General features: G+C 58.0%; 2 protein-coding genes across 7 annotated transcripts in view; one reads left to right on the top strand and one right to left on the bottom strand.

The window, feature by feature from the left end:
* The window catches only part of LOC110141240 (maestro heat-like repeat family member 5), a 59,760-nt gene extending 45,376 nt beyond the window's left edge, over positions 1-14,384 (bottom strand). For all 5 annotated transcript variants that reach the window (XM_020900047.2, XM_020900048.2, XM_070476914.1 and 2 more), the window contains exons 1-6: positions 14,205-14,384; positions 9,042-9,223; positions 6,613-6,758; positions 5,882-6,010; positions 3,034-3,193; positions 1,529-1,581 (exon numbers count right to left, since the gene is read on the bottom strand). In XM_020900047.2, the coding sequence (XP_020755706.2) occupies positions 1,529-1,581; positions 3,034-3,193; positions 5,882-6,010; positions 6,613-6,758; positions 9,042-9,223; positions 14,205-14,284 (750 nt within the window). In that variant the 5' untranslated portion in view covers positions 14,285-14,384. The remainder of the gene's footprint in view (positions 1-1,528; positions 1,582-3,033; positions 3,194-5,881; positions 6,011-6,612; positions 6,759-9,041; positions 9,224-14,204) is intronic.
* A 7,209-nt stretch (positions 14,385-21,593) lies between these two features.
* On the top strand, positions 21,594-26,680 carry C15H8orf90 (chromosome 15 C8orf90 homolog). Of its 2 annotated transcripts, XM_070476916.1 has the most exons (3): positions 21,594-21,719; positions 24,778-24,942; positions 26,163-26,680. In XM_070476916.1, exons 1-3 carry the CDS (start codon positions 21,653-21,655, stop codon positions 26,636-26,638), a joined length of 708 nt encoding a protein of 235 aa, XP_070333017.1. In that variant the 5' UTR covers positions 21,594-21,652; the 3' UTR covers positions 26,639-26,680. The 2 variants fall into 2 exon arrangements, with proteins under 2 accessions (XP_070333017.1, XP_070333019.1); XM_070476918.1 differs by lacking the exon at positions 24,778-24,942.
* Positions 26,681-27,301: the final 621 nt, after the last annotated feature.

The following is a 27,301-nucleotide window of genomic DNA, read 5'->3' as shown; positions in this document are numbered from 1 at the left end:
GGGAAGGTTTATAAAATATGATTCCAGTTTCTTTTATCCAGGGCTACTCAGGTCCTCTGGTTCTTCTCTTGTCAGTTTTGTGGTTTGTGTTTTCTAGGGAATTTGTTTATTCAATCTAAATTGCTTAATTTATTGGAATCATATTTTATTACCCTTCCATGTTTAAAGTTGTTCAGTGATACTCCATCTTTACTGATAATGAATATTTTTTATTTTCTTGATCAGCTTATTAAAGAGCTTATCATTTTATTAATATATTTGAAAAACCTACTTTTGGTGTTATTCACTGTTGTTTGTCCATTTAAAAAAATTTGATTTTTCCTCTACTTTTTATTATTTTCTTTCCTGTACTTTGGGCTTAATTTGAACTTTGGGGGATGGCTCCTTAAAATGGAGTTTAGATAATAGATTTTATCTTTTTTCTTTTCTAATATGGGCATTACGAATATAAATTTCTTCTAAGCATTGTTTTTTGTTGAGCCCCACAAATTTTTCAAATTTTCATATTGTGCTTTCTTTAATATTCATTTCAAAATATTTTCTAATTTTCCTTGTGATTTCTTCTATGACTTATGGGTTATTTAAGAGTGTTGTCTAATTTCCAAACATTTGGAATTTGTCCAGATGTATTTGGTATTGATCTCTAATTGATGTTCTGGGCAGAGAATGTATTCTGTTTGATTTCAGTCCTTTTAAATTTATTGAAACCTGATATATGGCTCAGCAAATGATCTGTCTTGGTGAATGTTCCACTTACATTTGAAAAGAACGTCAATTAGATCAATTCGGTTAATTATGTTGTTCAAGTCTTCTATGTCCTTAGTGATTTTCTGTCTTATTTTTCTATTAATTACCTGTATTGCTGCTGCTGGCGGTGTTATTTCCACTAAATGCTATTTAATTACAACTATTTTGCTGCTACTATATGATAATAATAACTAATGAAGTGAGTGAGGGCTTCCTATCTGTCACGCAGAGTGCCAGACACCGTGTAGATTATTTCCTATCATTTCATAGCAAGCCTTGGAGGTTGGTACTTTCACCCCCATTTGATAGAGGCAAAGTAGGTCCCCCAGGACACACAGCTGTGGTTGGTTGAATCTGGACTTGAATCCAGGCCGGCCAGGGCCCGGCGTCCCTTCTCCTGGCCACGTGGTGTGTGGTTGGAGCGGGAGCAGCGTGACGCCCGCCCTCGCTGTGGCGCCTTCAGTCCCCACCGCCCTCCTCCTTGCCCCTCTGCTCTCCCATCTGGCCTCCGCGTCCTCTCTGGGCCCCTCAGTCATGGACCCAGACCCCAGGGTGGGCAGGAAGGGCCTTGTGTGTGCTGGACACTTGCTCTGTGCCAGGTGTCTAGAGACCACAGTTCACATCCTCACTCCCAGGGACCCTGCAGCGCCTCGGTACCAGCCTTGCCCACCCTCCACCTCCCGTCCTGAGCCGCCTCCGTCCCCCCCAGGGCTGAGTGCGTGCCCACCCTCGCCCCCCATCAGCCCCACAGAAGGCCCCCGTGTCTGGGCTCCCTCCCTACCTTGGTCAGCTGCTCTTCCCAGCCAGCCTTCTCTCCCTCCTTGAAGAGATTCTCTGAGGGAGAGAGCGGAGGTGGCGGTCACTGGAGGCCAGGTCCTGTGTCCACGGCCGGGGCTGGGTCTTGGGCTCCATCTCCCCCATCCCTTGGACATGACTGAGTCAGGACTGCGTTGTCCTGGGTTTGTCCGGCTCCCTGGGGGAGGTGAGCTCCGAGGATGGTGAGCTGGACTTGGGGGTCCAGAGCACTGGGCTGGTGTCGTGGTCCTGCCATCCCTGCTGTGTGACCTCAGGTGGGTCAAGTTCCCTCTCTGAGCCTCAGGCTCACCCACAGTGGAATAGAGGGTTCCCTCTGGGCAAGGTCCCTTAGGATGTGCTTGGGTCTCCTCAGTGGTGGGAAAACAAAGCCCAGAGGGGCACACTGGGGCTGGAAAGCCTTTATGGAGCTTTGGAAACCCAACCTCAGAAAGAGGGGCCACTTCGGGGATTGCTCTGGGGGGGTCTCAGAGGTGACCCAAGGCACAGAGGACCTCCACCCAGCCTGTCAGCTCCAGGGGAGGGGTGCACAGCCGAGCCAAGCTGAGGCCTGCCTCCTCCCAGCCTTATTAGCAAGCGCAGCCTCTGAGGCCTCCCCCCTGGGTTGCCCTGGAGACAGCAGATCCACCACACCCATTTTTCCCCCTCACCTCAACCCCTCCGCTGAGGCTGTTGCCTAGCTCCTCCCTGAGGCCGGAGGTGTACTCACACCACTTCCTCCTCAAACCCCTACCGCAAGGCGTGGCTCAGAGTTGGCTGCCTCCTCTGGGAAGCCCTCCCTGATGGCCACCAGGGCGGACAGCAGTGAGTTCAGCTCATGCTTGTGAATGAATGAATGAGTGACGGATGGGAGGTGGAGTGTGCCTCCCTGGCGAGGCTGTGAGCTCCCGATGGCAGAGCCGGGCACACGACAGGAACTCAGAGTGTTAGCTGAGCCTCATCCTGGTAAGACCTCCCCCTGTGAGTCCTCCCTGGGGTCCTCAGAGACCCCCCACTATCCAAGGTGGCCCTTCCAGTGGCTCAGAGGCAGCAACCACGGAGGAGGCACAGGAACATGGAGCCCCCGGGCCTGCGGCGTGCGGCTGGGTGCCCAGGCCTGTCGCACAGTCTGGGAGCTCAGCCTGTCTGCTGGGAACCAGCGGAGAGGACCACGGAGCACGCGGCAGAGCAGACCTCCCTCCTGGAACCCCCGCGCTCCGCCCTGGCTGTGTCCAGGCCTGCGGCTGAAATGCCGAGGGCAGAAGCACAGCCTCGTGGGGACGGGCGGCACACACGGGCTGTGGGGGTGTCCGGGCCGCAGCCTGTGGCCGTCTGGCTGGTTTCCCTGTTGTGCAGCTGATCTCGGTCCCGGGGGGGTCCCGCGGGTCAGCAGCCCTGCTGGCCCCTCCTGCTCTCTTCATGGCCTGCCCCGCCGCCCCCTGCTAGCCTGCAGACAGAGGGTGGCCGGGCCCAGGCCCCGAGGGCAGGACATACCGTCCAAGGTCATGATGCCCATCACGTAGAAGCGACTGCGGTGCGGGAAGATGCCCGACAGGACCTCGGTCTCCAGACGCTGGGCCACTGCCTGCCATGAGTGCCTGCAGATGGCCACCAGCACGTTGCTGGCCGCGTCCTGGTAGGCCTCCTCCAGCTCCTGGGCGGGGGGTGGAGAGGAAGAATGGGTGCTCAGATGCAGCCTTGACATCTCACACACAAGGTCTGGTTTGGTGGGCAAGACATCTACTGTCAACCCAGGTTTTGGATGGAAAACTGAGGCTGAGGAAGCCTGACATGCAGAGTGGGTGGGTGAAGGTGAGGCTCATCCCCAGGGCTCAGGATCACATGTGAATATCCACATCCCTGGGCCTCTTCCTGGTCCAGAAGCCCATCGTCATTATCCCTGCTGTGGAGCCTTTGTACAGATGCTGTCTCCCGCCTGGAACACAGTGCCCACTCGCCCTGTCTGTCCAAACGCTAGTCCATTTTGAAAGCTTGCCCCAACGCCTACACTCTGGACACACATCCTGAAGGCTCTACTCGATGTCACCTCTTTCTGGAACTCCTGGGAGCTTAGGACAACATCACAGCATTGGAGTCTTAACCACCAGGGATTCAGAAGCACAGTCTCTGCTGCTTCTGCCCTGAGATCTCGGGCCTGAGGAGTTGGTGTCAGTGTCCCGGGCGCAGAGGCCCAGCTGGCCAGCCCCCTGCCCTCCCTGCACCCCAGCCAGGCCCACCACGCTCTGCTCGAGGGGCAGCCTCAGACCACCTAGCGCTGTGTCGCCACACTCAGGGCTTTTCTCAGTGCTGTCTGGGCATCATGTGAAATCGTTATATCATTCATGATCTGTTCAAAGGGTGACTATGAGGGCTTCTTGTTAAGATGATAGGTTGAATCTGATTTTGCTCTTTCAGGAAAAGACCTCAAGTACTCTACATTTAGGAGGTTTTTACCAAGGGCGATAGCCACCCCTCTGGGTGAGGTAACTGGGCTGAGCACTAAGCAGGCGGTGAGGCAAGCTGAGAACTTGCCCCCACCGACACCACACGTGGTCTGGTAGAAATCCTGGGGGGTGCATCTCCCAGATGCTTACAGCTAGGGGCGCCGGGGAGAGGGCAGAGTGGGTGCGAAGTCAAGCGCCCAGATCCCTTCCCCAGTCTGCATACCCGCAGGGTCTCTGGAGAGGCCAGGCTGAGGGTCTCTGGGTGGGGAGGCCGGGCCCGCGAGTGCTGAGGACAGGCACTTCCTGGGTCAGGTTCTCCACTCTGCCGTGCAGGGCTGAGCCCCAGATCAGGTCTTCCCCGGGAGATCTGGATGGCCCGAGAGGAACGACACTGAGGTGCTGATACAGGGACGGGGACACACGGAGGACAGTAGAGGGCTCACCTCGTAACTCTGCAGTGGACCCCCAATCTCATCACCCACCTGTGCGCCCAGAGCATCGTAGCAGCTCGTAAGCACAGGCAGATGGCCACACAGAGAAGGCCACGGATGCGGAGGGACCAAAACCATAGCCAAAACCACAAACCCGATGAAACCCAGAGAAAGGCTACTTGGAGGAAATAGAGGCCAAGCAGAGAGATAAACCTTGAAGCAAAACAGTCCCTTTAATATCCTGAGAGATAAGGGAAAACACTGCATCTGTGAAGCTGTTAACAGGATGAAATGGGAACATTCTGAGGACAAAGACCAAGATGCCTTGAAAGTTAAAGGCTCATGGATATGCATAGAAAATGCAGTCAAAGATTTGGAAGATGATGGCTCCTCAGAAAGGAGAATGAAGGACAGAGAGGTGGAAAAAGTGGAGTCTTTGGGGCCTAGAGAAGAGAGCAGCAGTCTCAAAGGCCCCTCGCTGAATCATCTAACTGCGCAGAAAACAAAGCATCACTTCAGTTCCTCCCTGATGCTCCAGGCCGGTTGCATCTATCTGGGACTTATCACCCCCTGTCCGGAAACCTACCACCCCCTACACCCGCCCAGAAGACTTATCACCCCTTGCCCAACTACAAATGTCATCTCAACAAAAGAATACTCAAAATATCCCGCCTGATTGATGTTTCCCTTATCGCTTCCACAAACCTCCCTTTAAGTATGAAGCCTCCCTGATCCCTCTCGGCGCTCAGCCTGTCATTAGGCCAACTGTCGCCCCTCCTTGCCTGAATAAAGGTAACCTACTTCTGTTGAGGTCGTCTTTCCTTTTCTGCCTCGCTTGAACTATGCCTTACAAAAAGAGGTGGGATGAGAGTATGAGGAACTCTGGAGAGCTCTGGGTCTGAGAGTTCCTGAAGCCTAGTACAGAGAAACACAGGGGATGATGTCCTGGGGAATCAGGGAAGAGTCTTCCAGAAGCAAAGGACCCAAGCAGCTGGACTGCAAGGATGCAGGACTGCCTATCACAGAGGCTGAGACAGACCCAGAGCCAGGCATGTGCTGGGCGTCATGCAGGATGGAGGCGCCAGGAGGCACCTGCTCTCCCTGTGAGTCCTGGACCAGCTTGTGCACCCAGAGAAGCACCTACCCCCACCTGCTGGGGGATGTGCGGTCCAGGTCCAAACCTCTGGTCTTCAATAGGCAGGGACCCAGAGGCAGGCAGCCAAGGGGAATAGGTGGGATGCACAGACCAGTCAAGAACTCTCTGAGCCTCACCTTTCTCTGCTGTAAAATGGGTGCATGATGTCCCTCTGAAGGGGCTGGTGGTAAGAAAATGAGAAAATGGGTAGAATCTCTTGGTCAGCCACAAGACTGGGCATTCCCAGCATTCTTTGGGTCCCCGGGGCAGCTGCCTGCACCCCAGAAGCCTTTGTGGGATGCCCTATTTGCTGGGGGTGGGGGGAGACTCACTGTGGACTTGGTCATGTTCTCCAGGGCCAGCTGCATGAATGCCTTCTCCCAGGTCTCCTCCAGGGAGTCACTGGCTCCAAGGACCGCCTCTAGGACGTGGAAGAGCCGGAACTTGTGCCGGGTGGAGATCTGTGGGCGGCAGGGTGGACACAGGCTTAGAGACTAGTTGGATCTGATTAAGTGGGGAGTCGCCATGGGAGCAGCAGTGGGGGGGGGGTAAGGAGGCCAGTGAGGAGATAGCATAGTGGACGCACTTGGCCATCCATGTAGCAACACCTTTGTGAACAGCCCTGAGCTAGGTTCTGCAGAGACAGATGAATAAACACTTGTCCCCATCCTCAGGGAACTGCAAGGGGGTCTAAAGAGCATTCTACTAATTCATCCATTCATTCTTTTATCCACCCATTCATTAAAAAGTCCAGATAGAGCTTTCCCCTAATCATCCACCCAGACATCCCTCCACTGTGACTTTAGGCAAATCACCTCCCCCCTCTCAGTTTCAGCGTTCTCCTCTCTGGGAATCATGACAGTTTATCAAGAGACTGTTCAGAGGATGGTCCACACATGTTGGTCTACTTTCCACCCACCCCCTGCTGGCTCGCTGGACACATGGGGAGGCTGACTTGCCCCAAATCACAGCTCTGATGTCTGGAGGAACCAAGGTCTGAACCTGTTTTGGGTCTAGCCCTCCCCTCCCCACGCCCGCCCTGGAGAGCCCCAACAGCTCCCACCTGCTGGTTGTTTACAAAGTAGTCGCCGATGGTTTCCAGCACCAGGTTGGGGGCCCTGTGAGTCATGCTCTTGATTTTCTTGATGGTGTACCTCAGGTGGTCAGAGTCTGAACTACTGAGGTCCCGGAGCAGCTTGAAGCAGATAGCTGAGGCAGAAGACGCGCGTGTGGGTGCGCCGTGGGAAGACCACGGAGTGCCAGCAGCGCTGGGTAGGCGGGGAAGGGTGGGACTGGGAATGGAAGCCTCGATCTGACAGGAAGGGCTGGGGAACTGAACACACTGGGAAATCCTGGGGCTCCTAACCGCTCTGTTGTCCTTTTGAGATCAGGAGCAAGAAAGCAAGCAGGGAATGCATTCTTGTTCACGCGTGCAGTACTCGATCCATTCATTGGCTTACTCTCCTCTTCACCCATCCATTTACACATATATCATCCATGTGTCCGTCGATCTGTCCATCCACCCATCATTTATCCATGTCTTTCTATCCATCAACCCACCGGTCCACCCACCTGCCTGCTCATCCTTATGCTCATTCATCAGTCCATCCATTAATAAGTTTATCCATCTATCCACCTTCGGTCCATCCAACTTTCCATTCCTAAATCCATCTATCCATCCATCTACTCACTCTTCACCCATTAAAAAATTCATCTACCCATCCACCCACCTATCTGTTGATAAATTAAGCATCCATCCATCCATCCCTCCATCTGGTCTTTCCTCACCCCTTCATCCTCCATCCAGTCACCCAACATTCAGTGGTGTTCATTTACTGTAAGACTGTGTGTGTGGCTCCAAGGGGAGTCAGGGCCTGGCTCTGTTCTGGAGGAGTCTCCAGCCCAGGAGAGCCATCCTCAGTATCAGCGGACTTGAGTTCTGTGGGGAAGTTGTACAAAAGGCCCTGGGCACAGAGAGGGGAGGGGTGATAAATCCTAAGATGGAGAGGTAGTCAGGACTGGCTTCACAGAGAGGGTGGCATTTTAGCTTTGCCTACAAGGATGAAGGCAGGGGAAAAGCATTCCAGTGAGAGGGCCGGGTGTGAGCTGAGGTTCTAGGGTGTGAAAGGTGTTGGAGGAGGGCGGAGGGAAGGGCTGAGAGAGGGCATTTTGGGCTTTCAATGGTGTGTTAGGAAGTGTGAAGAGGCCAAAGAGGATGGGCAGGAGGCCCTGATGAAAGCTGCACCAATCCATGCCTCTTGTCACCCCAGGGTCCTGGAGGGTGGGCCTGCTCTGACCCTCTTCCCCATGCCTCTTGAGACCCCAGGGTCCTGGAGGGTGGGCCTGCTCTGACCCTCAGCCCCACGCCTCTTGTCACCCCAGGGTCCTGGAGGGTGGGCCTGCTCTGACCCTCTTCCCCACGCCTCTTGTCACCCCAGGGTCCTAGAAGGTGGGCCTGCTCTGACCCTCAGCCCCATGCCTCTTGTCACCCCAGGGTCCTGGAGGGTGGGCCTGCTCTGACCCCCTTCCCCACGCCTCTTGTCACCCCAGGGTCCTAGAAGGTGGGCCTGCTCTGACCCTCAGCCCCATGCCTCTTGTCACCCCAGGGTCCTGGAGGGTGGGCCTGCTCTGACCCCCTTCCCCACGCCTCTTGTCACCCCAGGGTCCTAGAAGGTGGGCCTGCTCTGACCCTCAGCCCCACGCCTCTTGAGACCCCAGGGTCCTAGAAGGTGGGCCTGCTCTGACCCTCAGCCCCATGCCTCTTGTCACCCCAGGGCCTTGGAGGGTGGGCCTGCTCTGACCCCCTTCCCCACGCCTCTTGTCACCCCAGGGTCCTAGAAGGTGGGCCTGCTCTGACCCTCAGCCCCACGCCTCTTGAGACCCCAGGGTCCTAGAAGGTGGGCCTGCTCTGACCCTCAGCCCCATGCCTCTTGTCACCCCAGGGCCTTGGAGGGTGGGCCTGCTCTGACCCCCTTCCCCACGCCTCTTGTCACCCCAGGGTCCTAGAAGGTGGGCCTGCTCTGACCCTCAGCCCCACGCCTCTTGAGACCCCAGGGTCCTAGAAGGTGGGCCTGCTCTGACCCTCAGCCCCATGCCTCTTGTCACCCCAGGGCCTTGGAGGGTGGGCCTGCTCTGACCCCCTTCCCCACGCCTCTTGTCACCCCAGGGTCCTAGAAGGTGGGCCTGCTCTGACCCTCAGCCCCACGCCTCTTGAGACCCCAGGGTCCTAGAAGGTGGGCCTGCTCTGACCCTCAGCCCCATGCCTCTTGTCACCCCAGGGCCTTGGAGGGTGGGCCTGCTCTGACCCCCTTCCCCACGCCTCTTGAGACCCCATGGTCCTGGAGGGTGGGCCTGCTCTGACCCCCTTCCCCACGCCTCTTGTCACCCCAGGGTCTTGGAGGGTGGGCCTGCTCTGGCCCTCAGCCCCAGGACTTCCTCAGGTGGAGGGACTGATGGGGTCTGCTGGAACCGAGCCCCAGGGCCGGGGGTCACCTTTGTTGTAGGCTTCCTCGATGAACGTCCTGTGCTCCTTGGGCATCAGGGCGGCCTGGCTGGTCTGTGACTTGTAGAGCAGGATGGTGGTGGGGGGCATCTGTTTGTCCCCTTGGGCAAAATTCTGAGGCACCTTCGTGTAGGCCTGGTTCTTTGTGAGTTCAGAGATGTGGGAGGAGGTTCTGAAAGGGAAAAGAGGACTTGGGTGTATGTATCTGAATGGCCGCATGTGTTTACGGAGGGAGATGCTGTGGAGGCCGAGAGACTGGTATTATCTAAATAGAAAATCCCAAAGAATCCAAAAAACACCCTACCAGAACTAAAAAGTGAATTTGGAAAATTGGCAAATATAAAGTCAGCATACAAAAATCAGTCATGTTGCTATGTACCAGCAATGAACTGGGAATTAAAATAAAAAGGTACTATAAACAATAGCACTAAAAATTATGAGATATTTGGGTATAAATGTATCAAATAATTGTAAGATCCATACACTGTAAAATATAAAATACTGTTGAAAGAAATAAAGACTTTAATAAATGGGGCAACACACCATGTTTACAGATTGGAAGACTCAATGTTGTTGTCTATTTTCTCTAAATTTATCTAAATATTCAATGCAATTTTCATCAAAATCCAAGAAGCATTTTTTTTTGTAGTAGCCAACAAATTGTTCCTAAAATTTATGTGGAAAAGTAAAAGAATAAAGATAGCCTAGCAATTTGGAGAGAAGAACTGGAGTACTGATACTGGTGATCTGAAGGTTTGTTATACAGTTATAGTAATCAACGAAGTGCAGTATTCATGAAAGCACAGAAATAGAAACAAATGGAGCCAACTATAGAGTCTAGAAAAAGACCCACATGTATTTTGGTAAAGGTGTAAAAGTAATTCAATTAAGAAAGGATAGTCTATTCAATAAATCGTGCTGCAATAACTGGTTAAACATACGTAAAAAATAAACCCCAATTTATATCTCACTACAAACATAAATTAACTCAACACTGACCACAGACTTAGAGTAAAACCTAAAATTCTAAAACTTCTCGAAGAACATGTAGGAGTAAACCTCTGTGACCCTGAGCTGCACGAAGCAGTCCCGTGTGTGACACCAAAGGCACCATCTATAAAATAAAAAATTGGTGAACAAGTTCACCAAAATTAAGAATTTCTGCTTTTTGAAAGACAGCTACAACAAATGAAAAGATAAGCTTTGGACTTGGAGGAAGAATTTGCAAATCACATACCTGATAAAAGACTATGCCTGAAATATACAAATACCTTACGAACAACACACAGCCTAAGAAAATACAGGTAAAAAGATTCAAATGACATTCCACTAAAGGAGAAAAGCAGATGGCAAATAAGCCCATAAAAACTGCTCAACACCATTCCCCATGAGAGAAACAAATTAAAACCACAGTGGGATATCAATACACATCTCTTAGAACGGAGAAAAGAAAACTAGAAAATACCGAATGCTGGTGAGGAGACAGAGTAACTAGAGTTTCCATCATTGCCCGCGGAAATGCAAAATGGTACAGCCAGTGTGGAGGGTGGTTTGGTACTTTCTTAGAAAGTAAAACCTACATTTACCATCCGACTCAGATATTCTACTCCTAGGCATTCACCGAAGTGAAATGACAACATCACACAAAAATCTGTACACAGATGTTTACCGTGGCTTTATAATAACTGCAAACAGAAAAAACCCAAATGTCCTTTGACTGGCGAATGCACAAAGAACTGTGCTACATCCATAGAAATACTACTCAGCAGTAACGAGAGGAGTGACTGATGAAGGAGACCACGTGGAGGAGGCTTACGTGCATCACGCTGTGTGAAAACAACCAGACCCCAAAGCCACGTGCTGCCTTGTCCCATTTTTGTGACATTCTGAAAAGGTAAAACTATACAGACAGAAGACAGACCAGTGGTTTCTGGGGATAGCGGGGTTGCTGGAGGATTGATTACGAAAAGGGGCGCAGGGAGTTTGCAGGGGGAGACGGAACAGTTTCAGAGCTTGTGTGTGGTAGTGGATACACCACTGTCTGAGTCCCAATCTAGAACCGGGGCTTCCCTGGCTGTCCAGCAGCTGGGACTTGGAGCTTCCACTGCAGGGGGCACAGGTTCGATCCCTAGTCAGGGAACAAAGTTCCCACATGCTGTGCGGTATGGCCGAAAAAAAAAATTATTTAAAAAGAAAAAACTTGTAGAACTGGACATTGAAAAGGGTGAACTTTACTGCATGTAAATAAAAAAAGAAATACTTTAGCTACTGAACAACAACATAGATAAAATAAAACCAAACAAACCAGAAACAAAAGAAACAAGAACAAAAATGATCCCCCCATCTCACTTCTTTCTACTATTTCTTTTTTCTGAAATATTTATTTATTTTTTTTACTTTTTGGCCATGCCTCATGGCACGCAGGATCCTTGGGGCATTCAAGATCTTATTCCCTCAACCAGGGATGGAACCCATGCCCCCTGCAGTGGAAGCTCAGAGTCTTAACTTCTGGGCCACCATGGAAGTCCCTTTTTCTGGCTTATTCTTGCTCACTCCACCCACTCCAGGTGCAGAGGGCTCCTGCTGCTCCTGAACCTGCTGGGCACACTTCTACCTCAGGACCTTTGCACTGGCTGTTCGTTTGGCGAGCACTGCTCGGCTCAGCCCCTCACCGCCGCCCCCCTTCACTTCTTTGCTCAGTTGTATTTTTCTTGATGAACGTCTTTAAAATCTGACCCTCGACCCACACTCTCCACTCCCTAAACCTGTCGATTTCCTCCCACATCCCTTCCCACCTTGTAACACTGCATAATTCCCTGGACCATGTCTATTGTTTATTGGCTGTCTCCCCCACCAGAATGTAAGCCAGGAGACGGGGCTCTTCATGTCTTGTTCCCAGCTGTGTCCCCCACACCTGGAACCACGCCTGGTATTCCTAGCAGGGACTCAGCAAATGTTTGTGGAAAGAACAGTGGAGTGACGTGTCCAGAGCAGCCATCAGCCCCGCCAGGCGCCTCTGGGTCCAGCCCTGGGACGGCCCTTCCAGCTCACTGGGATCCTGGCGGTCTGACATCTACAGCCTCCACACTAGATCAGCTGCCTGAGACCTTCCGGCTGACCTTGGGCCTCTGCTCTCCTGTCTGCCCAGAGCGTGTGACCTCCCGCCCCTGTCCTCCTCGACCCCTTGCGGGGGCCACGTGAAGTCACCTTCAGCCTGCTTGCCATGGTCAGCGTACCCTGGGGTAGGGGGTGTGTCCCCCAGCTCCCTGATGACTCATGGCCCCCCTGAACTCTCAGGAACCCTGGTGGCTCCACTGACCACCCCCCGGGCCTTTTCCTTCCCAGTTCCCCTGGGGATGTGGTGGCTGTCTCTGTGTTTCCCAGTGAAGGCCCTCAGTGAAGACTCAGTGACAGACTGAGTGAGTGGATGCTGCTGAGGGCGTGCTCCTGGGAGAAGCCAAGGTCAGCCTTGGACAGTGGGACCGTCCTCCCGTCCACCTGGAGCTGCTACCTTCAGCTCCCCTCCCAGCTGGCCTTCCTGCCTGGAGCGTGGGGGCCTTCCCCTTCCCTGGCCATGTCCAGCCTGAGGACCCTCTGCCCCTCCCCACCATCTGCCTCTCTGGGGACCAGTGACTATGTGGTCAGCAGGGTATTTTCCCGGGCTGTACTTTGCCCACCACACACCTCACCAGTGCCCCCACAACTGCCAACGGGGACTGGTTTGTGTCAGGAGCTTGATCCGGTCTGCCCTGTCCTCATATCAACCCCACAAGGTGCTGAGACACAGAGGTTCAGCGGCCCATCCCAGGACACACAATATCTGCAGGACAGCATCCGTTCAGACTGGCTCTGACTCCAAAGCTTGCATCCCAGGGATGTGACCACTGGGGCTCAGCACACACTGCCCCTCCTGGAAGGCCCCCCTTCCTACGTGCGTGCTCAGACTCTTAGTCGTGTCTGACTCTCTGTGACTCTATGGACTGTAGCCCTCCAGGCTCCTCTGTCCATGGGATTCTGCAGGCAAGAACACTGGGGTGGGTTGCCGCGCCTGGAGATCTTCCTGACCCAGGGATCGAACCTGAATCTCTTAAGTCTCCCCCATCGGCAGGTGAGTCTTTACCCACCAGGGCCACCTGGGAAGCCCCCTCCTTCCTATGGCCTCTCAGAAAACCAGCCACTCTCATGCAGCTCCTGGAGGGCTCAGCTTTTCACACCGAGCCTGGTCCCTCCTGCACCCTGGAGGGGCCTTGGTCGGTCAGGGTTGACCACAGCCACAAGTGAGATCTGTGTCTCACCCCAAACCTGCCTCCCAGTCCTGCGGCGACCAGGATTGAGTGTATTTTGAAAGACAGGAGAATAGGAACGCAGTTAGCAGACAGCTGCAGGACGAGCGTTTTCTTGCCCTAGACGTTAGGCGGGATGTGGCAGAGGGGAGACTTTCTTGAGCACGCAGGCAGAAGGTGCAGAACAGTAGAGCTGCGTTCCGAGGCGGGTCGGGCAGCTCCCTCGGGGACAGACATGACCATGGAAGCACAGGCGAGGACCCCGCCTGGGAACCCCCCAGGGACAGCCTGGAGAGCCGACCTGCCCCAGTCCCCACGCGGCGCACTGTGGGCCTGGGGGGGCTGGGGACCCGGAGAGGGAGCCTGCCCGCCAGCCTCCGACCTGCCGCTGGACTCAGGAGATGGAGTGTCCTTGTGCCCACCTGGGGTGCGGGGACCCCTGGACCGAAGGCCACAGAGGACCTTCCTTTTGTGCACATCCCTCACGTCTCTCAGGAAACAGGCTGCTCTACCCTCTCGACGAGGTTGAGGTTCCGGGCAGCAGAGGGACAGCATGCCCACTGTCTGTCCATCCGTCCGCTCGATTTCACACCGCTGGTCTCCACAAGCATCGGCAGCCACAGGCGGTGTGACGGCAAAGGCCGTGCTGGACTCGAGCCCCCCTCCCAGCACCCCATCGCCCCGCCCTGCTGCCCCCCAGCCTCCTCTCCACCACCCTGAGGGCTGCCAGGTGGGGGTCCACCCCCAACTCCTGCACTCCAGGCAGCTGCCGGCATGCTGCAGGACCCCTCCATCCTGGGCCCAGGCCCTGGGGGCCCGCCCCTTGCTGCCCTGCCCTATGGGGGGGCCCCTGCCCGGTGCTGGGCTGACCTGGAGTTCTGGGACCTGGCTGAGGAGGTCCTGTTCATGCTGGCGTGGCTGTGTGGCTTTTCTGAATGCTGCGCGTCCATGTTCGGGTACAGTCTGGAGGTGCTGCTCACTCTCTCCTCGCGCCCGGCCGAGCAGCTCTATATCTGGGCTCCCCCTCCCCCGCCCCAGCCAGCCCTGAGCTCACCCCTGAGGTCACAATGCTTGCAGCACCCATGGCACCTTGGCAAGGACAGGGCTGTGGAATCGAACACTGTCCTGGGCACAGCCCGTGTGTGAGTGTGTGTGTGCACACATGGGACCCTGGCCACGTGCAGGAAGCCAGACAGTCAATGGACAACAACCGCCTACTGCCGAGGACTTGCGGGCGTTGCACCTGCTCTGGGGGTCAGCCCCGCCGCTCTGGCTCTGCTGGGCAGGTGACCTTTCTGAGGCTGTGACCTCTTTAGAAACAGAGGCTGATGATGCTCCTTCCCCAGCTGGTTCTGAGACTTAAATCACTTTTCCCTGAAAGGGGCTTGGTAAGAGACGGGTGCCCAGGGCAGCAAAGCTGTCTGATTCGGTGGGCAGCCGCACCATGGCTAACTGCAGCTGAACCTCAGGATGTCCCACGAGACGGGGCTCCTGGGTTTGACCCTGTGTGGGGAGGAGCCTGAGGCTGGGAGTGAGGAGCCGGCAGGGTCCTTTCATCCAGGCAGCTGGGGGATGGGGTTTTCCCCAAGCCTTCGGCTCAGCTCACTCTGACGGGGGCATGTGGGCAGTCCTGTTCGGAGCCCAGGTTGCCCTCTCCCATCCTTCAGCACTGTGAAAGGGACTGTTGAAAACTGGGTCCGTGAATCCATGAATCATGAAGGAGGATCCCACAGAGCTCCCAGAACAGGTGTTGGCAGTGACCCTTCTCAGGGCTGGGCCCCCACGCCTCCAGGGTGTGCCCCCCTATAGCCACTCTGTCTGGTGGCCTACAGACTTGTGTGATTAGTGCTTAAATGATCAGCAATGTTGAGGGTTACTTGTTAATACCACCACAGAAGTCTACAATGGAAGGGACGCTAATAAAAACAGAGGTAATAAGTGCCCCAAGCTCATCACTTCTTGCTTATTGCCTATATTGTACTGTCACCCGTGTCCTAGAGGTATCTATGTGTCTCTGTCTGTATATGGGACAGTACTGCGCATCTCCGCCAGACTCTGTGTGCCATCCCTCACAGGGGCAGCAGGACACCAGCTGTGGTGGGAGCCTTTATACCACGGTCGTGGGCAATGCTGCAAACCAGGGCCTTTGGTTTCCTTCTTTTTTGATGAGCCATTGTTCGACATCAACCAGGCTGACTGGGCAAGGTGGGCCAACCAGTTCTTCCCCTTAGGGGAATTTGGAATTGGGGCCAAGAAGGAAGCATTGGGTTGGGGTTCTCTATAGCTGCCCACCCCTCCTCAGGGCTCCAGGCAGAAGGGAGGAGATAGCAGGGTACAGAGAGGCTGGCCCCCAAGGGGATGAGCCGGGGTGGGGGTCGGTTCCTGGGTCCTGGCCCCAGAACTTCCCCATGAGCCTTCTGGGCTCTTGGAATGTACCTGGATTACAGGGAGGCAGGTTTTCCACAGAAGAACTTTCCAGCAAGCCCCAGATGGACAACAGATGAGCTGCTTGGGGTAGGGGGCACTCCTGTTCCTGCAGGGTCCAAGGGGGGCTGGATGTTAGGGTGGGAGTGGGTGAGCCTCCTCTGGGGACACGTGTCAGCTCTAGGGAACACTGAGACCTGGGGTCTGATCCTTGTCCATCTCGTGCTACCCTTCACCATGTTTGAAAACGGTGAGATATCAGGGCTGCAGGTCCCCGGCTGGGTCATGCCGCCTGCCTGCTTCCCCCATGATCCTCTCAGGAACTGGGGAGCACCTTCAGCACCAGGGGGGTGCCTCTGCCGCGTGTGGGCTCCCAGCCTCATGGCCACTTTCACAGTAACCTGGGGGCTGGGTGTGCTCACCTCCCTGTGAGTGGGATGATGCTCAGAGAAGGTCAGGAACTGGCTGGAGGTCACACAGCAGCCAACGGTGGAGCCGGCTTCAAAACCAGGCCCTCATAGCTCGCTCCAGGGTGAGCACGAGGCCTGTGGACCATCGCGCACCCGCCTCTGCAGGGTACCCGTCCCTCCCCAGGGCCTCGGGTCAGTTCCGCCCGAGCCTTCCCGTCCCGCCGGCAGGTGGCGCTGCGGGCCCAGGCAGGACTCGAGGCGGGGGACCCGAGGGGCGGGCCGGCGGGGCGTTCCGGCAGATCCGGGCCATAGCCCTCCGGAGCGCAGACGGCAGGTCGGGGGGAGGGGGCCTCGGCATCCCACCGCCCAGGCCCCCGGCACACCCCGGCTCGCGGGCTCCGGCCTGGACCCTTAGGGGAGGAGGCTGCTGCTACTGCCCCAGAGAGGACGGGCCTGACCCAGGGCCCAGCCGCCCAGCCCCTGCCCTGCTACCCAGGCTGCTTCTCTCTGCCCGCCTCCATGCCCACCCCAGCCCTCTGAGGCTCTGCAGTGCCTTCCTCTTGGGATGCCCTTGACAAAGTCTTTGCTGGACCAAACTTCAGCCGGGCTCCGGAACCTTCTCCTGGGCCCATCCTTGCTCTTCCTCATGAAGTGCAGTTCTAGCAAGAACACATCCTCTTCCGTGTCCCCTGCCCCGCAACCCCTGCCTCTGATCAGGGTCCTCATCCTCTGCTCGCTCCCAGGTGAAGCCTGCCTCCAGCGAGAATCCTGGTAGTTGGATCTAGCTAGACTCTCCGTACTCCTGATACCTCCTGCTAGTTATTTTCCATCCACTGACCCCCCTCCACCCCCTCCGCCCTGCTCCTTGGCTGTAAATCCCCACTGCATTAAGAGCTGAGCGCGGTCTCTCCCCCTGCACGGCCCATCCCCGCACCTGTAGCCATAACCGCATGTGTATGAGTCTGGTCTTCACCCGGTGTCACTCCCTCCCCTCCACACCCCTGCTTTCCTGAAGAAAATCCCGCACTCTCTTATTCACCCTTGGGGACCCCAGCCCAAGTCACCTCCTCTGAGACACCACTCCTGACTTCTCTGGGCTCCCAGAGCATTTATTCTCCCTGCAGAGGTTGGTTCAACAGGAACTCTGAGTTCTGGGAGGTGGGGTGGTGCAGGCTGGGGTTCTGACGGGAGGTGACTGGCAGGCAAATTCTCCCCCCTGAGGATGGGCTCCCAGGAGCACAGTGGCTCCATCAGACCACCTGACACCCTCCCAAGGTGTTTAAGCCATTGAGTGCAGCAGGCCCACGACCTTCCCAGGTGACTCAGTGGTAAAGAATCCACCTGCAATGCAGGACATGCGGGTTCGATCCCTGGGTCGGGAAGATCCCCTGGAGGAGGAAATGGCAACCCACTCCGGTCTCCTTGCCTGGAGAATCCCATGGACAGAGGAGCCTGGCGGGTTACAGTCCATAGGGATAGAACTGGGAGTGACTTAGCAGGCTGGCAGACAGCCGGCCCAGCCTCAGGAGCAGAGCTGGGAGTCCAGTCCCAGGCTCCAGGCCTTCCTGGCTCAGGGAAGTACTCCCCTGCAGAGTGTCCTACCGGGGAGCAGTGAGGGCACCTGCCTGATGGGCCCTCAGGCTCCCTGGCCCCTGAGGTCAGTCCATGTCCTGCCAGCCACCCAGGCTCACCGGGCTCTGCCTATGCGTGCAGTCCTCGCCTCTAGAACCCTCCCTGCTCTCTGCTGGGCCCTCCTCCAGGCAGTTCCTGCCCCTCCCCAGCCTCCCAGCCCGGGGGCGGATCTCTGTTGGCCCTCTCTCCCCACAGGCCCTGCACCCCATGAGGGTGGACACCCGGAACCCCCACCCTGCCATGCTCCAGCGTAAAGTCGGCACCGACAACGCGCCCACTGGGTGAAAGCAGCAGCTGAGACCTGGCTGCCCAAGGAGGGGTCCCGCCTCGTGTCTCCAGGGCCGCTGGGGTGGGGGCGGCAGTCAGCAGCGGCCCTGGCCCCCAAGCAGGAGCGCTGCCAGAGGTGCCTCCTGCACTTCCAGGCTCCCTCCTCCCTCCACACCCCTCTCCTAATCTTTCACAGGAAAAAAAAGGGGAAAAAGGCCAAAGAAAGAGGTTTTCTTCTCCACTTTCTGAAAATGAGATTTTAAAAATAACCAAGAGGCAGTGCAGCGCCAGGAGGGGATTACGTGGGGAGCCTGGGCTGCGGGGGCCTCCCCGCGCTCCTCCTTGGCGGGTGCCCTGCCTGCGGCCAGCAGCCTGTGCCCACGCCACGCTCAGCCTGGCCCCCTCGCTCTGCCCTTCCCTCTGTGCAGTGGGGGGCCAGGGGTGGGGGGCGAGCTGCTGAGAAGGGAGGTGGCCATGGAGATGGAGGAGGTGGAAACGCTGGGGTCGGGACCCCAGGCTGCAGAAGGCCGCCAGTTCCTCAGTGCCCCTCCCTTGACTCCCTGCTCAGCCACTGCCCGGCTCCTCTGGGCGGTTGCTCATCCCCGGGTGCCGTGCTCACGGCCGCCACAGGGTGTCTGTAAGGGCCTGTCCTCGGGCCCTCCTTCCGTCCCTCCACGTGACATCCCATCTTGACTCTCAGCGTTAGTGTCATTTCTCCAAGAGGCTGACCTTGACACGGGATGGTCTCCGGGGGTTACCCCTGCTGCCGCTACCCCACGGGTCCCTGAGAGTTTCCTCTCCCATCCTCATCCCCACGGGTGTCTGTTTCATGGGCTTGACCTCTACCCTCTGGGCAGTCAGGCTGTGCGCTCCCTGAGGTGGGGGCTAGGGAACTATGGGTCTGCCCCATTCCCACGCCCCAGGCGCTTCCTGTCCTGGGGGCTCCATGCCAGCCCCTGTGTTTCTTTGTCTGAAGGGTTCTCTGGCCGCTGGTGGGAGATTCAGGGCATCACCTCTCTGGGCAGCAGTGCTTAACTCATGACTGATAGGGTGAGTGGGTGACTAGGCCCTCACCTTCAGACAGGATGGCCTGGGCGGGGGCGCCGAGCCCCAGCGGCTCCCTGAGATGACCACTTAACCTGAATCACCCGCCTCCCTCTGTCCTTACCATGTGCCCTGGGGTCAAGTCCTGTCCTCAAATCATTTCTTAGGGCCAGGAGTGAGGCTGAATAATGGCCTCCCAAAGAGAGCTGTGTTCCAATCCTTGGAACCTGTAATCGTTACCTTATAAGGCAAAAAAAGGGCTTTGTGGCTGTGATTAAGTTAAGAATCTTCCGATGGGGAGATTATCCGGATTATCTGGGTGGTCCCTTAAAGCAACCATTTGCATCCTTATGGAGAGGGGTAGGGGAATTTTATCAGACAGAAGAGGAGGAGGCCATGTGCCCACAGAGGTGGGTGTGGGGGTTGGGGGGTGGGTGCCAAGGGATGCTGGCAGCCCCCAGGAGCAGGGAGAGGGAGGAGCCGGTTCTCCTGGGAGCCGTGGGGTTAGCACGGCCCTTGACTGCATCCTAGTGATGCTGTCTTAAACCACCGACATTGTGGTGATTGTCACAGCAGCGCTAGGAAACAATACAACGTGCTTCGGGGGGAGACCGGACTACCGCACACTGGGTCTGTCCTAATGTGGGGGCAGGCCAGCCAGCAGCTGTCCCTTCAAATCCTGGCTGCCCAGCTGCAACTACATTCCCCAGCCTCCCTTGCAGCCAAGGGCAACCAGCTGACTTAATTCCAGCCTTGGCATTTGAGAAATGAAGTGTACAATTTCTGTTCTTAGTCACTTAGTCGCGTCCGACTGTTTGCGACCCCATGGTTGCCAGGTTCTGCCTGCAGCCCACTAGGTTCCTCTGTCTATGGGCTTCTCCAGGCAAGAATACTGGAGTGGGTTGCCATGCCCTCCTCCGTGGGATCTTCCTGACCCAGGGATCAAACCCAGGTCTCCTGCACTGCAGGCAGATTCTTTACCATCTGAGCTACCAGGGAAGCCCAAAGGCTACTGGAGTAGGTAGCCTATCCCTTCTCCAGGGGACCTTCCTGACCCAGGAATCGAACCGGGGTCTCCTGCATTGAAGGAGGAATCTTTACCAGCTGAAATACCAGGGAAACTGCTGGCCAGAGAGGGTCCCCCATCCTCCTCTTCCCGGTGGACAGTGGATGAGACCACGCCCTCAAGGGGCGGAGCGAGCCGGAAGGAGCCGGGCCTGCCCTGGAGCCCTGGACAGCTGGATGGCTGCCGGTGGGCCTGGACCGTTGGAGGCACCACCTTTCTGAAGTTGCTCCTTGTTACCACGGTTTGGCGATTACCCTATTACGCAGGCCTTGAGTGGCTATTAACAGGCCTGTCTTGTCCGCAGTGTTCAGTGGCCATTTGTAGAATGTCAGTGTCAGGTTTTCTCCTGCGTTGTCCCCAGCATGCAGACAGCAAGCGGCCGCCCAGGGTCACCGGGCTGGGCCGAGCTGGTGCAACGTCTTCCCTGAGAGCTGGCGTCTGGTGGCCTGCGTGGCTGCAGCACAGGACCTCGGGAAGCGGGCCGGTCCATGAGACAGGCATCCCTCAGCTGCCTTTGAGGCCCCAGGGCTGGCCGTGCTCCCGCCCACCAGTCCCACGAGGGCCAGGCCCTCAGCCTTCCCGGCCTCCCCCCATCCCACTCCACGCCTTCCTGGCCAGGGGCTCCGGACGCACTGGTGGGTGGGATGCGGTGCGTGCCAGGCAGGGCGATGTGTGTGTGCTCAGCTGTGTCCGACTCTGTGACCTCATGGACTGTGGCCTGCCAGGCTCCTCTTTCCATGGGATTTCCTAGGCAAGAATACTGGAGCGGGTTGCCAGTTCCTGCTCCACGGGATCTTCCCAACCCAGGGATCTAGCCCGCGTCTCTTGAGTCCCCTGCATTGGCAGGAGGACTCTTTACCACTCTTTACCTCTTTACCACTAGCCACTTGGGCTCTGGGTCACCGCTTCTCAGGATCGCCCCCGGCACTCGGGACCGGGCCTCCCTGATGGAGGAGATGGTCCCCACATGCCTGTGCCCAGAGCACCTGGCCATCGTGGGTCAGGAGCTGTGCTGTGGGCTCACACAGGGGTAAAGAGGAGGGGGCCGTGTGCTCCTCTCTCGCCAGCTTGAGGAGCACAGGGGGATTCTCTGTATTCTGTGCTGCCCCCGTCGTTTTGTTAGTGGAGCTAAAACACGCTCCCCAGGGCTTCCAGAGGAGAGCTGGAGGCTGTCCAGCCCCTTGCCGGGCTCCAAGGTTCAGAGCCAGCAGGAAGGGATTAACCTGGGAGGGTCACTGGGGTGAGGACGGAGGTCTAACCGAGCGCCAGGGTGGGGTCCCCACGGCTCCTGAGAAGGGCCAGGTGAGCCATGGGGGGTCAGGGGAGAGGCCCCCGTGCCTGCTGACCCTCCCCCCCCAGCCCCAGGGCATTTCCGGGTGGGGTCCCTTTAAATTCAAGGTTCTCTCCTCCCCAGAAGGCCCCTCCCCCAGTCTCCTGGGCAGCCTGGTAAACAAGCCTGACCCCAGGCTGCTGACATGGCTTCCCCCTCTTCCGGGGACCCCAGCCCGGCAGGTCTGCTGCCGTGTCCTGTAGCCACTCCAGGTGAGACACACGGAGGGGTTCGGGGTGGAGGAGAAGGGGGTGCTCATGGCAGCTGGGCTCTGAGGACGTGGGAGAGAAGGCAGCGCCCCCACCTCTTCCTGGGGGGGGTTTCCCCAGGGTCACACAGCAGGGCAGGGCAGGGTGGGGGCAAGCACCCCATCCCCTGAGAGTTCTCCTTCCTGTTGTCCTGTAGCCCTCCCCGGGGTCCTGCAGCCCATGGACCCTGAGCCGGGACGTGGGCCAGGGTCCTCCTCACTCCTCAAAGCCCTTCCAGTTCCTTCTCTGACCTCCTCCCCCCACCTCTGTAAAAGCCCAGGGCTAGTCCCAGCTCCTCAGAAGTAGACTCTTGGACTTCCCTGGTGGACCAGTGGTTAAGAGTCCGCACTCCCAATGCAGGGGGCGTGGGTTCTATCCCTGGTCAGGGAACTAGACCCCACGTGCCACGTGGTCAGCAACAACAACAAAAGGAGGTACACACCCACTGCGCGTACGGGGCGGGCTCTTACCCTCCCCCGCCCTGTGGATTTTGGGGCCTGGACACTGACCCTGTCTCCACCTGTGCTGCCATGACATGGGCGATCTCTCCTCCTGCCCCTCAGTCCCCCAGACACCTCTCTGAAACGTGTCCCCCAGCCACCCTTGCGGTGGTCGTGTCTCGCCAGCATCCAAACTGCAGCCCGGCGCTGACCCTGATCTGGGGACCAGGACTCCAACACTCCGTGGGCAGAACCGTAGTCCACTGTTTGCAGCCTGTTTCCTGCCTCCTCTCCCCGGTCCCACCTCCTCACGCCCCCATCCAGCTCGGCAGTGATCATCAGACCCTCACCACACCCTCCTGCCCTGCGCCCTCTCCCATCTGATGGCACCCACCCCACCGCCCCCCGCCTCAGCTCTCTGCCTACTCCTCGCGGGCACCCGCACAGCTGAGCTTGAGTGGAGCTGGGGATCAACTCAACCAGGCTAATGCTCCTGTTACATTCCTGGCGGCGAGCTGCAGGGGGGGCTGCGTGCCAGGGTCCCACTGCATCCCTCCTCCTGCCCAGTCCCTCCTCTCTCCCAGCAACTGCCTCGCACCCCCGCTCCCAGCGCCCACCCCCCTCTCCCTCTGCACACTCAGCTGCTGGCCTTGCTCCCGCTCTCAAGGATAGAGAGGACCCCCACGGGCTCCGGGCACGGGGCCGCCCACTGCACCTGGGCCCTCGGGCCCCGTGCTCCCCCGCCTGCTCCTGCACGAACCGCCCCCTCCCAGCCGAGGCCCGGCCTGGCCTCCTGCCCACGGCCGTCACTCCAGCACCTCTCCACCCTCCTCTCCCGCATTCTGACATTTTCTCTTTACGAGATCTTTCTCATCGACATAAAAGCATGCAGCTACACATCCTGTCTCCTGACCCCACTTCCCTTGTAGCTACCGCCCTATTTCTCTACTCCCCATTTTTAGCAAAACTCCTGGAAAAGGTTATTTATACGTACGTGCTGCCTCCCAGTCTTTCCCTCCCATTTGCTCTGGAACGCAGTGGACCCAGCCCCTCATTCCTGGAGTTGGCCACAGCAGCTCTGGTCAGGGTCAGGGGTGACCTCCACGCTGCTGAACCTGAGGTCAGTTCTCAGGTGACCTTTGACATGATCCATCAGCAGTTCAGGGGCTTCCCAGGGGACACTAGTGGTAAAGAACCCACCTGCCAACGCAGGAGACCTAAGAGGCACAGGTTTGATCGCTGGATTGTGAAGATCCCCTGGAGGAGGGCATGGCAACCCACTCCAGTATTCTTGCCTGTAGAATCCCATGGACGGAGGAACCTGGCGGGCTACGGTCCATGGGGTGGCACAGAGCCGGACACGACTGAGAGACACACGCAGTGTATTTGAAAGGGCAGCTCAGGGCCCAGGGCCCCCTCCTCGCTGACTCCCAGAGCCAGAGCCTGCCCTTCTCCTCTCGCATCACTGCTGCTCCACCTTCTCTCCCTGACCTGGGGAAGCTGGGGGCCCAGGCCGACTGCTCAGGCTTCTTTCCTCTCTGTCTCAAGATCACGTCCAGTTCTGAGGCAGTGAGAGCATGGGTCCTAACTACCGGACCACCGGGGGATCCCCTGTGGCTTTAAATGCCATCATCTCCCAAGAGTCTGTCTGTCTTCAGCCTGGAGCCCCCCACCTCAAGCCAAGACTCTAGCTAACTCTCCTCTGCACCTCTTCCCCGGCCTGTCTGAAGGCATCACCGGTCCAGAATTAGACTCTTGAGCCCCTAACCCCAAGTTGCTCCTCTCAGTATATCGGGCTTCCTTTCCTCCAGTGGCTCAGGCCAGAAACTGCGAGTCTTCCCTTTACTCCCCTCCCCTTCCCCCACCAGCCCCTCCATCGGCAGAGCCTGTGGGCTCCGTCTTCAAGACACATGTAGAAGCAGCACTTCTCTCCGCTGAGCCCCCAGCCCCTCTGCCCTGGATTGCTGCCCTGGCCGCCTTGTGGTCTGCGTGGCGGCCCCTACCCCTCACCTGTCTCCTCTGCAACCACCAGACCCACCTGGCTAACTGCCAGTCAGGGGTGGTCAGTCCTCTCCTGCCCCCCGGGGGCCCTCCCCTCTTCTCCACAACTCTCACCCCTGGCCCACAGCAACACCCCAAAGCGCCTCTGCACAGCCCACCGCCTGCTGGTACTAAGTGTGAGGCTGGGCCAGTGCTGTGGACACCAGTGCAGTGCTGTGCCTCCGGCCACTCACCTGGAGGCCTTCAGGGAGGAGGTGTCCCGGTGGGCAGGACAGGCTGCCCGGGGTGTGGGCACAGCCGTTCTGCCATCCAAATCTGAGGCTCCTGCAAGGCTGCCTCGGACCTCTCCAAGGTGCTGAGTGCAGTGGGCCCCGAGCCAGCCCCTCTGGCCTCACACCCTGCTCAGAGCCAGTCCACCTGGGTCTGTGATTCTGGAAGCAACCGCTTTGGTGCTGAGCTAGGAAGGCACTTCCCATTGACAAAGAGGTTCACAGGAGGACCTGACAAAGAGGTTCACAAAGGTTCATGACCTTCTTATCCACAAGGATGGCAGAACAGGCTCAACTGTTTCCATTTTTCAGATGGGAAAACTGAGGCTCAGGGAATCCAGAACCCAGACCACGCTCTCCCAGGTGAAGGAAGCACCTCTGACCCAGGTCTGCTGGCTCCTGTCCCTGGCCTGGGAGAAGCCGAGTGTGTGCGGTACACAGCTGTGGTGGAGCCTGGCGCACAGCAGATGCCCCAGGGTACTTACCAGGGGAGGAGGGTCATCGTCCAGGGGCCCCTAGCAGGAGGGTGGGCACGGGGGCGCTCCTGCGGCCATCAGTTCAGGGCGGGCCTCTCTGGGTCTGCGTTCTCACCAGGAAAACAGGCTGAGTGCTGTTGCCCCTCACAGGGGTGTGGGGGGAGGACCTAAGAACTCACGCTCAGAGCCTTGTATGGGTTCATCCATCACCTCTTCCCAGGCCCTCCCCCTGAGTCCTGCCTTTTCTCCAAGGAGCTGCCCAGTTGGTCCTGTGTCCCCAGAGGCTTATCTATACCCAGGGAGGGCCAATGGTTGCATCGTTGAGTTCAGCATCCCCAGAGCTAAGCACTTTGCTGAAGGAAGGAAGGGGGCAAGGGGGAAGGGTCTCTCCTAGCAGCTCATAGAAGGTGTGGGCTTGGAGTGGCGGCTTGGGCTGCGGCCTGGGATCATGGATGGATGGGCCTCATGGGTGCAGAGGCCCCCACCCAGGGGCACAGTGCTGTGTCCATTCACACGTGATATCTGAGAGCGGACCCCTGGATTTCACCAGACCCCCGCCTCCTGGGAATCCATGTGCGAGTCAGCAATCAGACATGTCCCCATTTCTCCTGGAATGTGCTCCTGGAGTGATGGGGAAGGGGGGTGTCCCACAGACACAGCACCAGCCCAGCTTCCAACCGGATCCTTCTCCCTGGTGAAGCTGGTCAAGCTGGTCAGCCCCCTGGGTCCCAGATCCCCATGCCCAGGCAGGGCTCCCCCCCCCCCCCCCAATCTGTTGACACAAGGCCGGCTCTGGCCCCTCCATGCTGGCCCTGCTGAGTCCTCCTTCGAATTCACCCTCACCTGGCTCTATCCCCCTCCCCCGCGGTCCGTCTTTTGCCCAGGCCCAGGATCGACTTTCCACTGAGAGTCATCAGGTCACCCCTGCTCTCTGGGGATGACCCCAGGTCCACAGCAGGCTCTGCGAGGTCCCCGCAAAGCTATCCAGACTCCTCCCCTTCTGGAACTTTCAGCCCGACAGTTTGTAGTGGCTATATTCTAACACGCCCCTCCGGGCCTTTCTGCCTCTCACGGCTCCTTAGCGCTGTCCCTGGAAATTAGCCTCCCTCTCCGGTACCCCTCCCCTCTCTGTCTCCACGTGGCCCCCCTTGGCTCTCTGGCTCGGCGCAGGTGGCTGCGGGAGTCGCTTATCTCTGGCCGCTCCTCGATCCCTGCTCGCAGGCCCCGCCGCGCCCCAGGAGCCCCAGTTCCCGGACATCTACGGCGGGGACGCGCAGCTGTGGGAGGCGCACTTCCGCGGCATCGGGCGCGCCTACCGCGCGCTGGGCAAGGAGGACGACTTCGCCATCCGCGTGCTCACCGAGGACTTCACGCTGCCCTTCCCGTTCGCCTGGCCGCCGGGGCCCGACCCGGCTCGCGGGCCGCTCTTCTACGACCCGCACGACCGCACGGGTTTCGACTTCCTGCTGCGGGGCCCGGGCGCGCCGCCCCCCGCGCTGCTGCGGCCCCTGCACAGCACGGCGCAGGCGGCGCTGCGCAAGCGGCGCCTGGAGCAGCTGGCGCTGAGCTACGCGCACGCGGTCGCCGGCCCCGGGCCCGGCCTGGTGCTGCTGGCGCCCGCGCCCGCCGCAGCGGGCAGCGCCTTCCCTGGGCCCGAGGCCGCTTCCCCCAGCGGGGGCGCCCCCCGGCTGGGCTAGCGCAGTCCCGAGATTGTCAATAAAGCGTGCAGTGCCTCTGCTTCTCCCGCCCCGAGGCTCTTTGCCAGACACACCTGGGCGGGCGTCTGGTGCCCGCAGAGCCCCGGGGGCCGCGTCCGCGGCGTTGTGGGATGTCCACTATGTCCCAAGTGGCTAATGAATCAAGGCGGGAAGTCAGAGTGGCAGCCTTGATGGGCTGGCTAGGCCGGGAGCGGCTGTGGGGGGGAGAGGACCTGAGATAGTGGGGGTGGGTGGGTGGCCCTCTGGGACCCTGGCCACAGCCTCTTGGTGGGCATTAGCGCCCCCATGCTGCAGGCTAGGACCCTGGGTCCCAGCGCTCCCGGGAGCAGCTGTGATTTGGTTCCAGTGTGACTGCAAGTTCAGCAGGGGTCCTGTCTTCCAGGACAGAGGGGCACGAGCGTCGGGTGAGGGGCGCGGATGGAGAGATGGGAGGGAAGGAGCACAGGGCAAGAAGGGGCAGGGAGGATGTGATGGGGAAATAGGCGCCAGGACACAAGCATCACACGGGGAGCCCAGTCCCCAGGCCGCTGCTTTCCTGCCAGCCCTCTGTGCTGGCTCTGCAGAGAAGAGGGTCCTCCTGCCCCCCACTCCCACCCCCACCCCTCTTATGGGGCTGAGAGATCGGCTGAGGCTGTTGATGAC

The sequence above is a fragment of the Odocoileus virginianus genome, chromosome 15 (genome assembly GCF_023699985.2).
Source record: "Odocoileus virginianus isolate 20LAN1187 ecotype Illinois chromosome 15, Ovbor_1.2, whole genome shotgun sequence".
NCBI lineage: Eukaryota > Metazoa > Chordata > Mammalia > Artiodactyla > Cervidae > Odocoileus > Odocoileus virginianus.
Note: the sequence above shows the minus strand (reverse complement) of the source record. Positions and strands in the feature narration are given on the sequence as shown.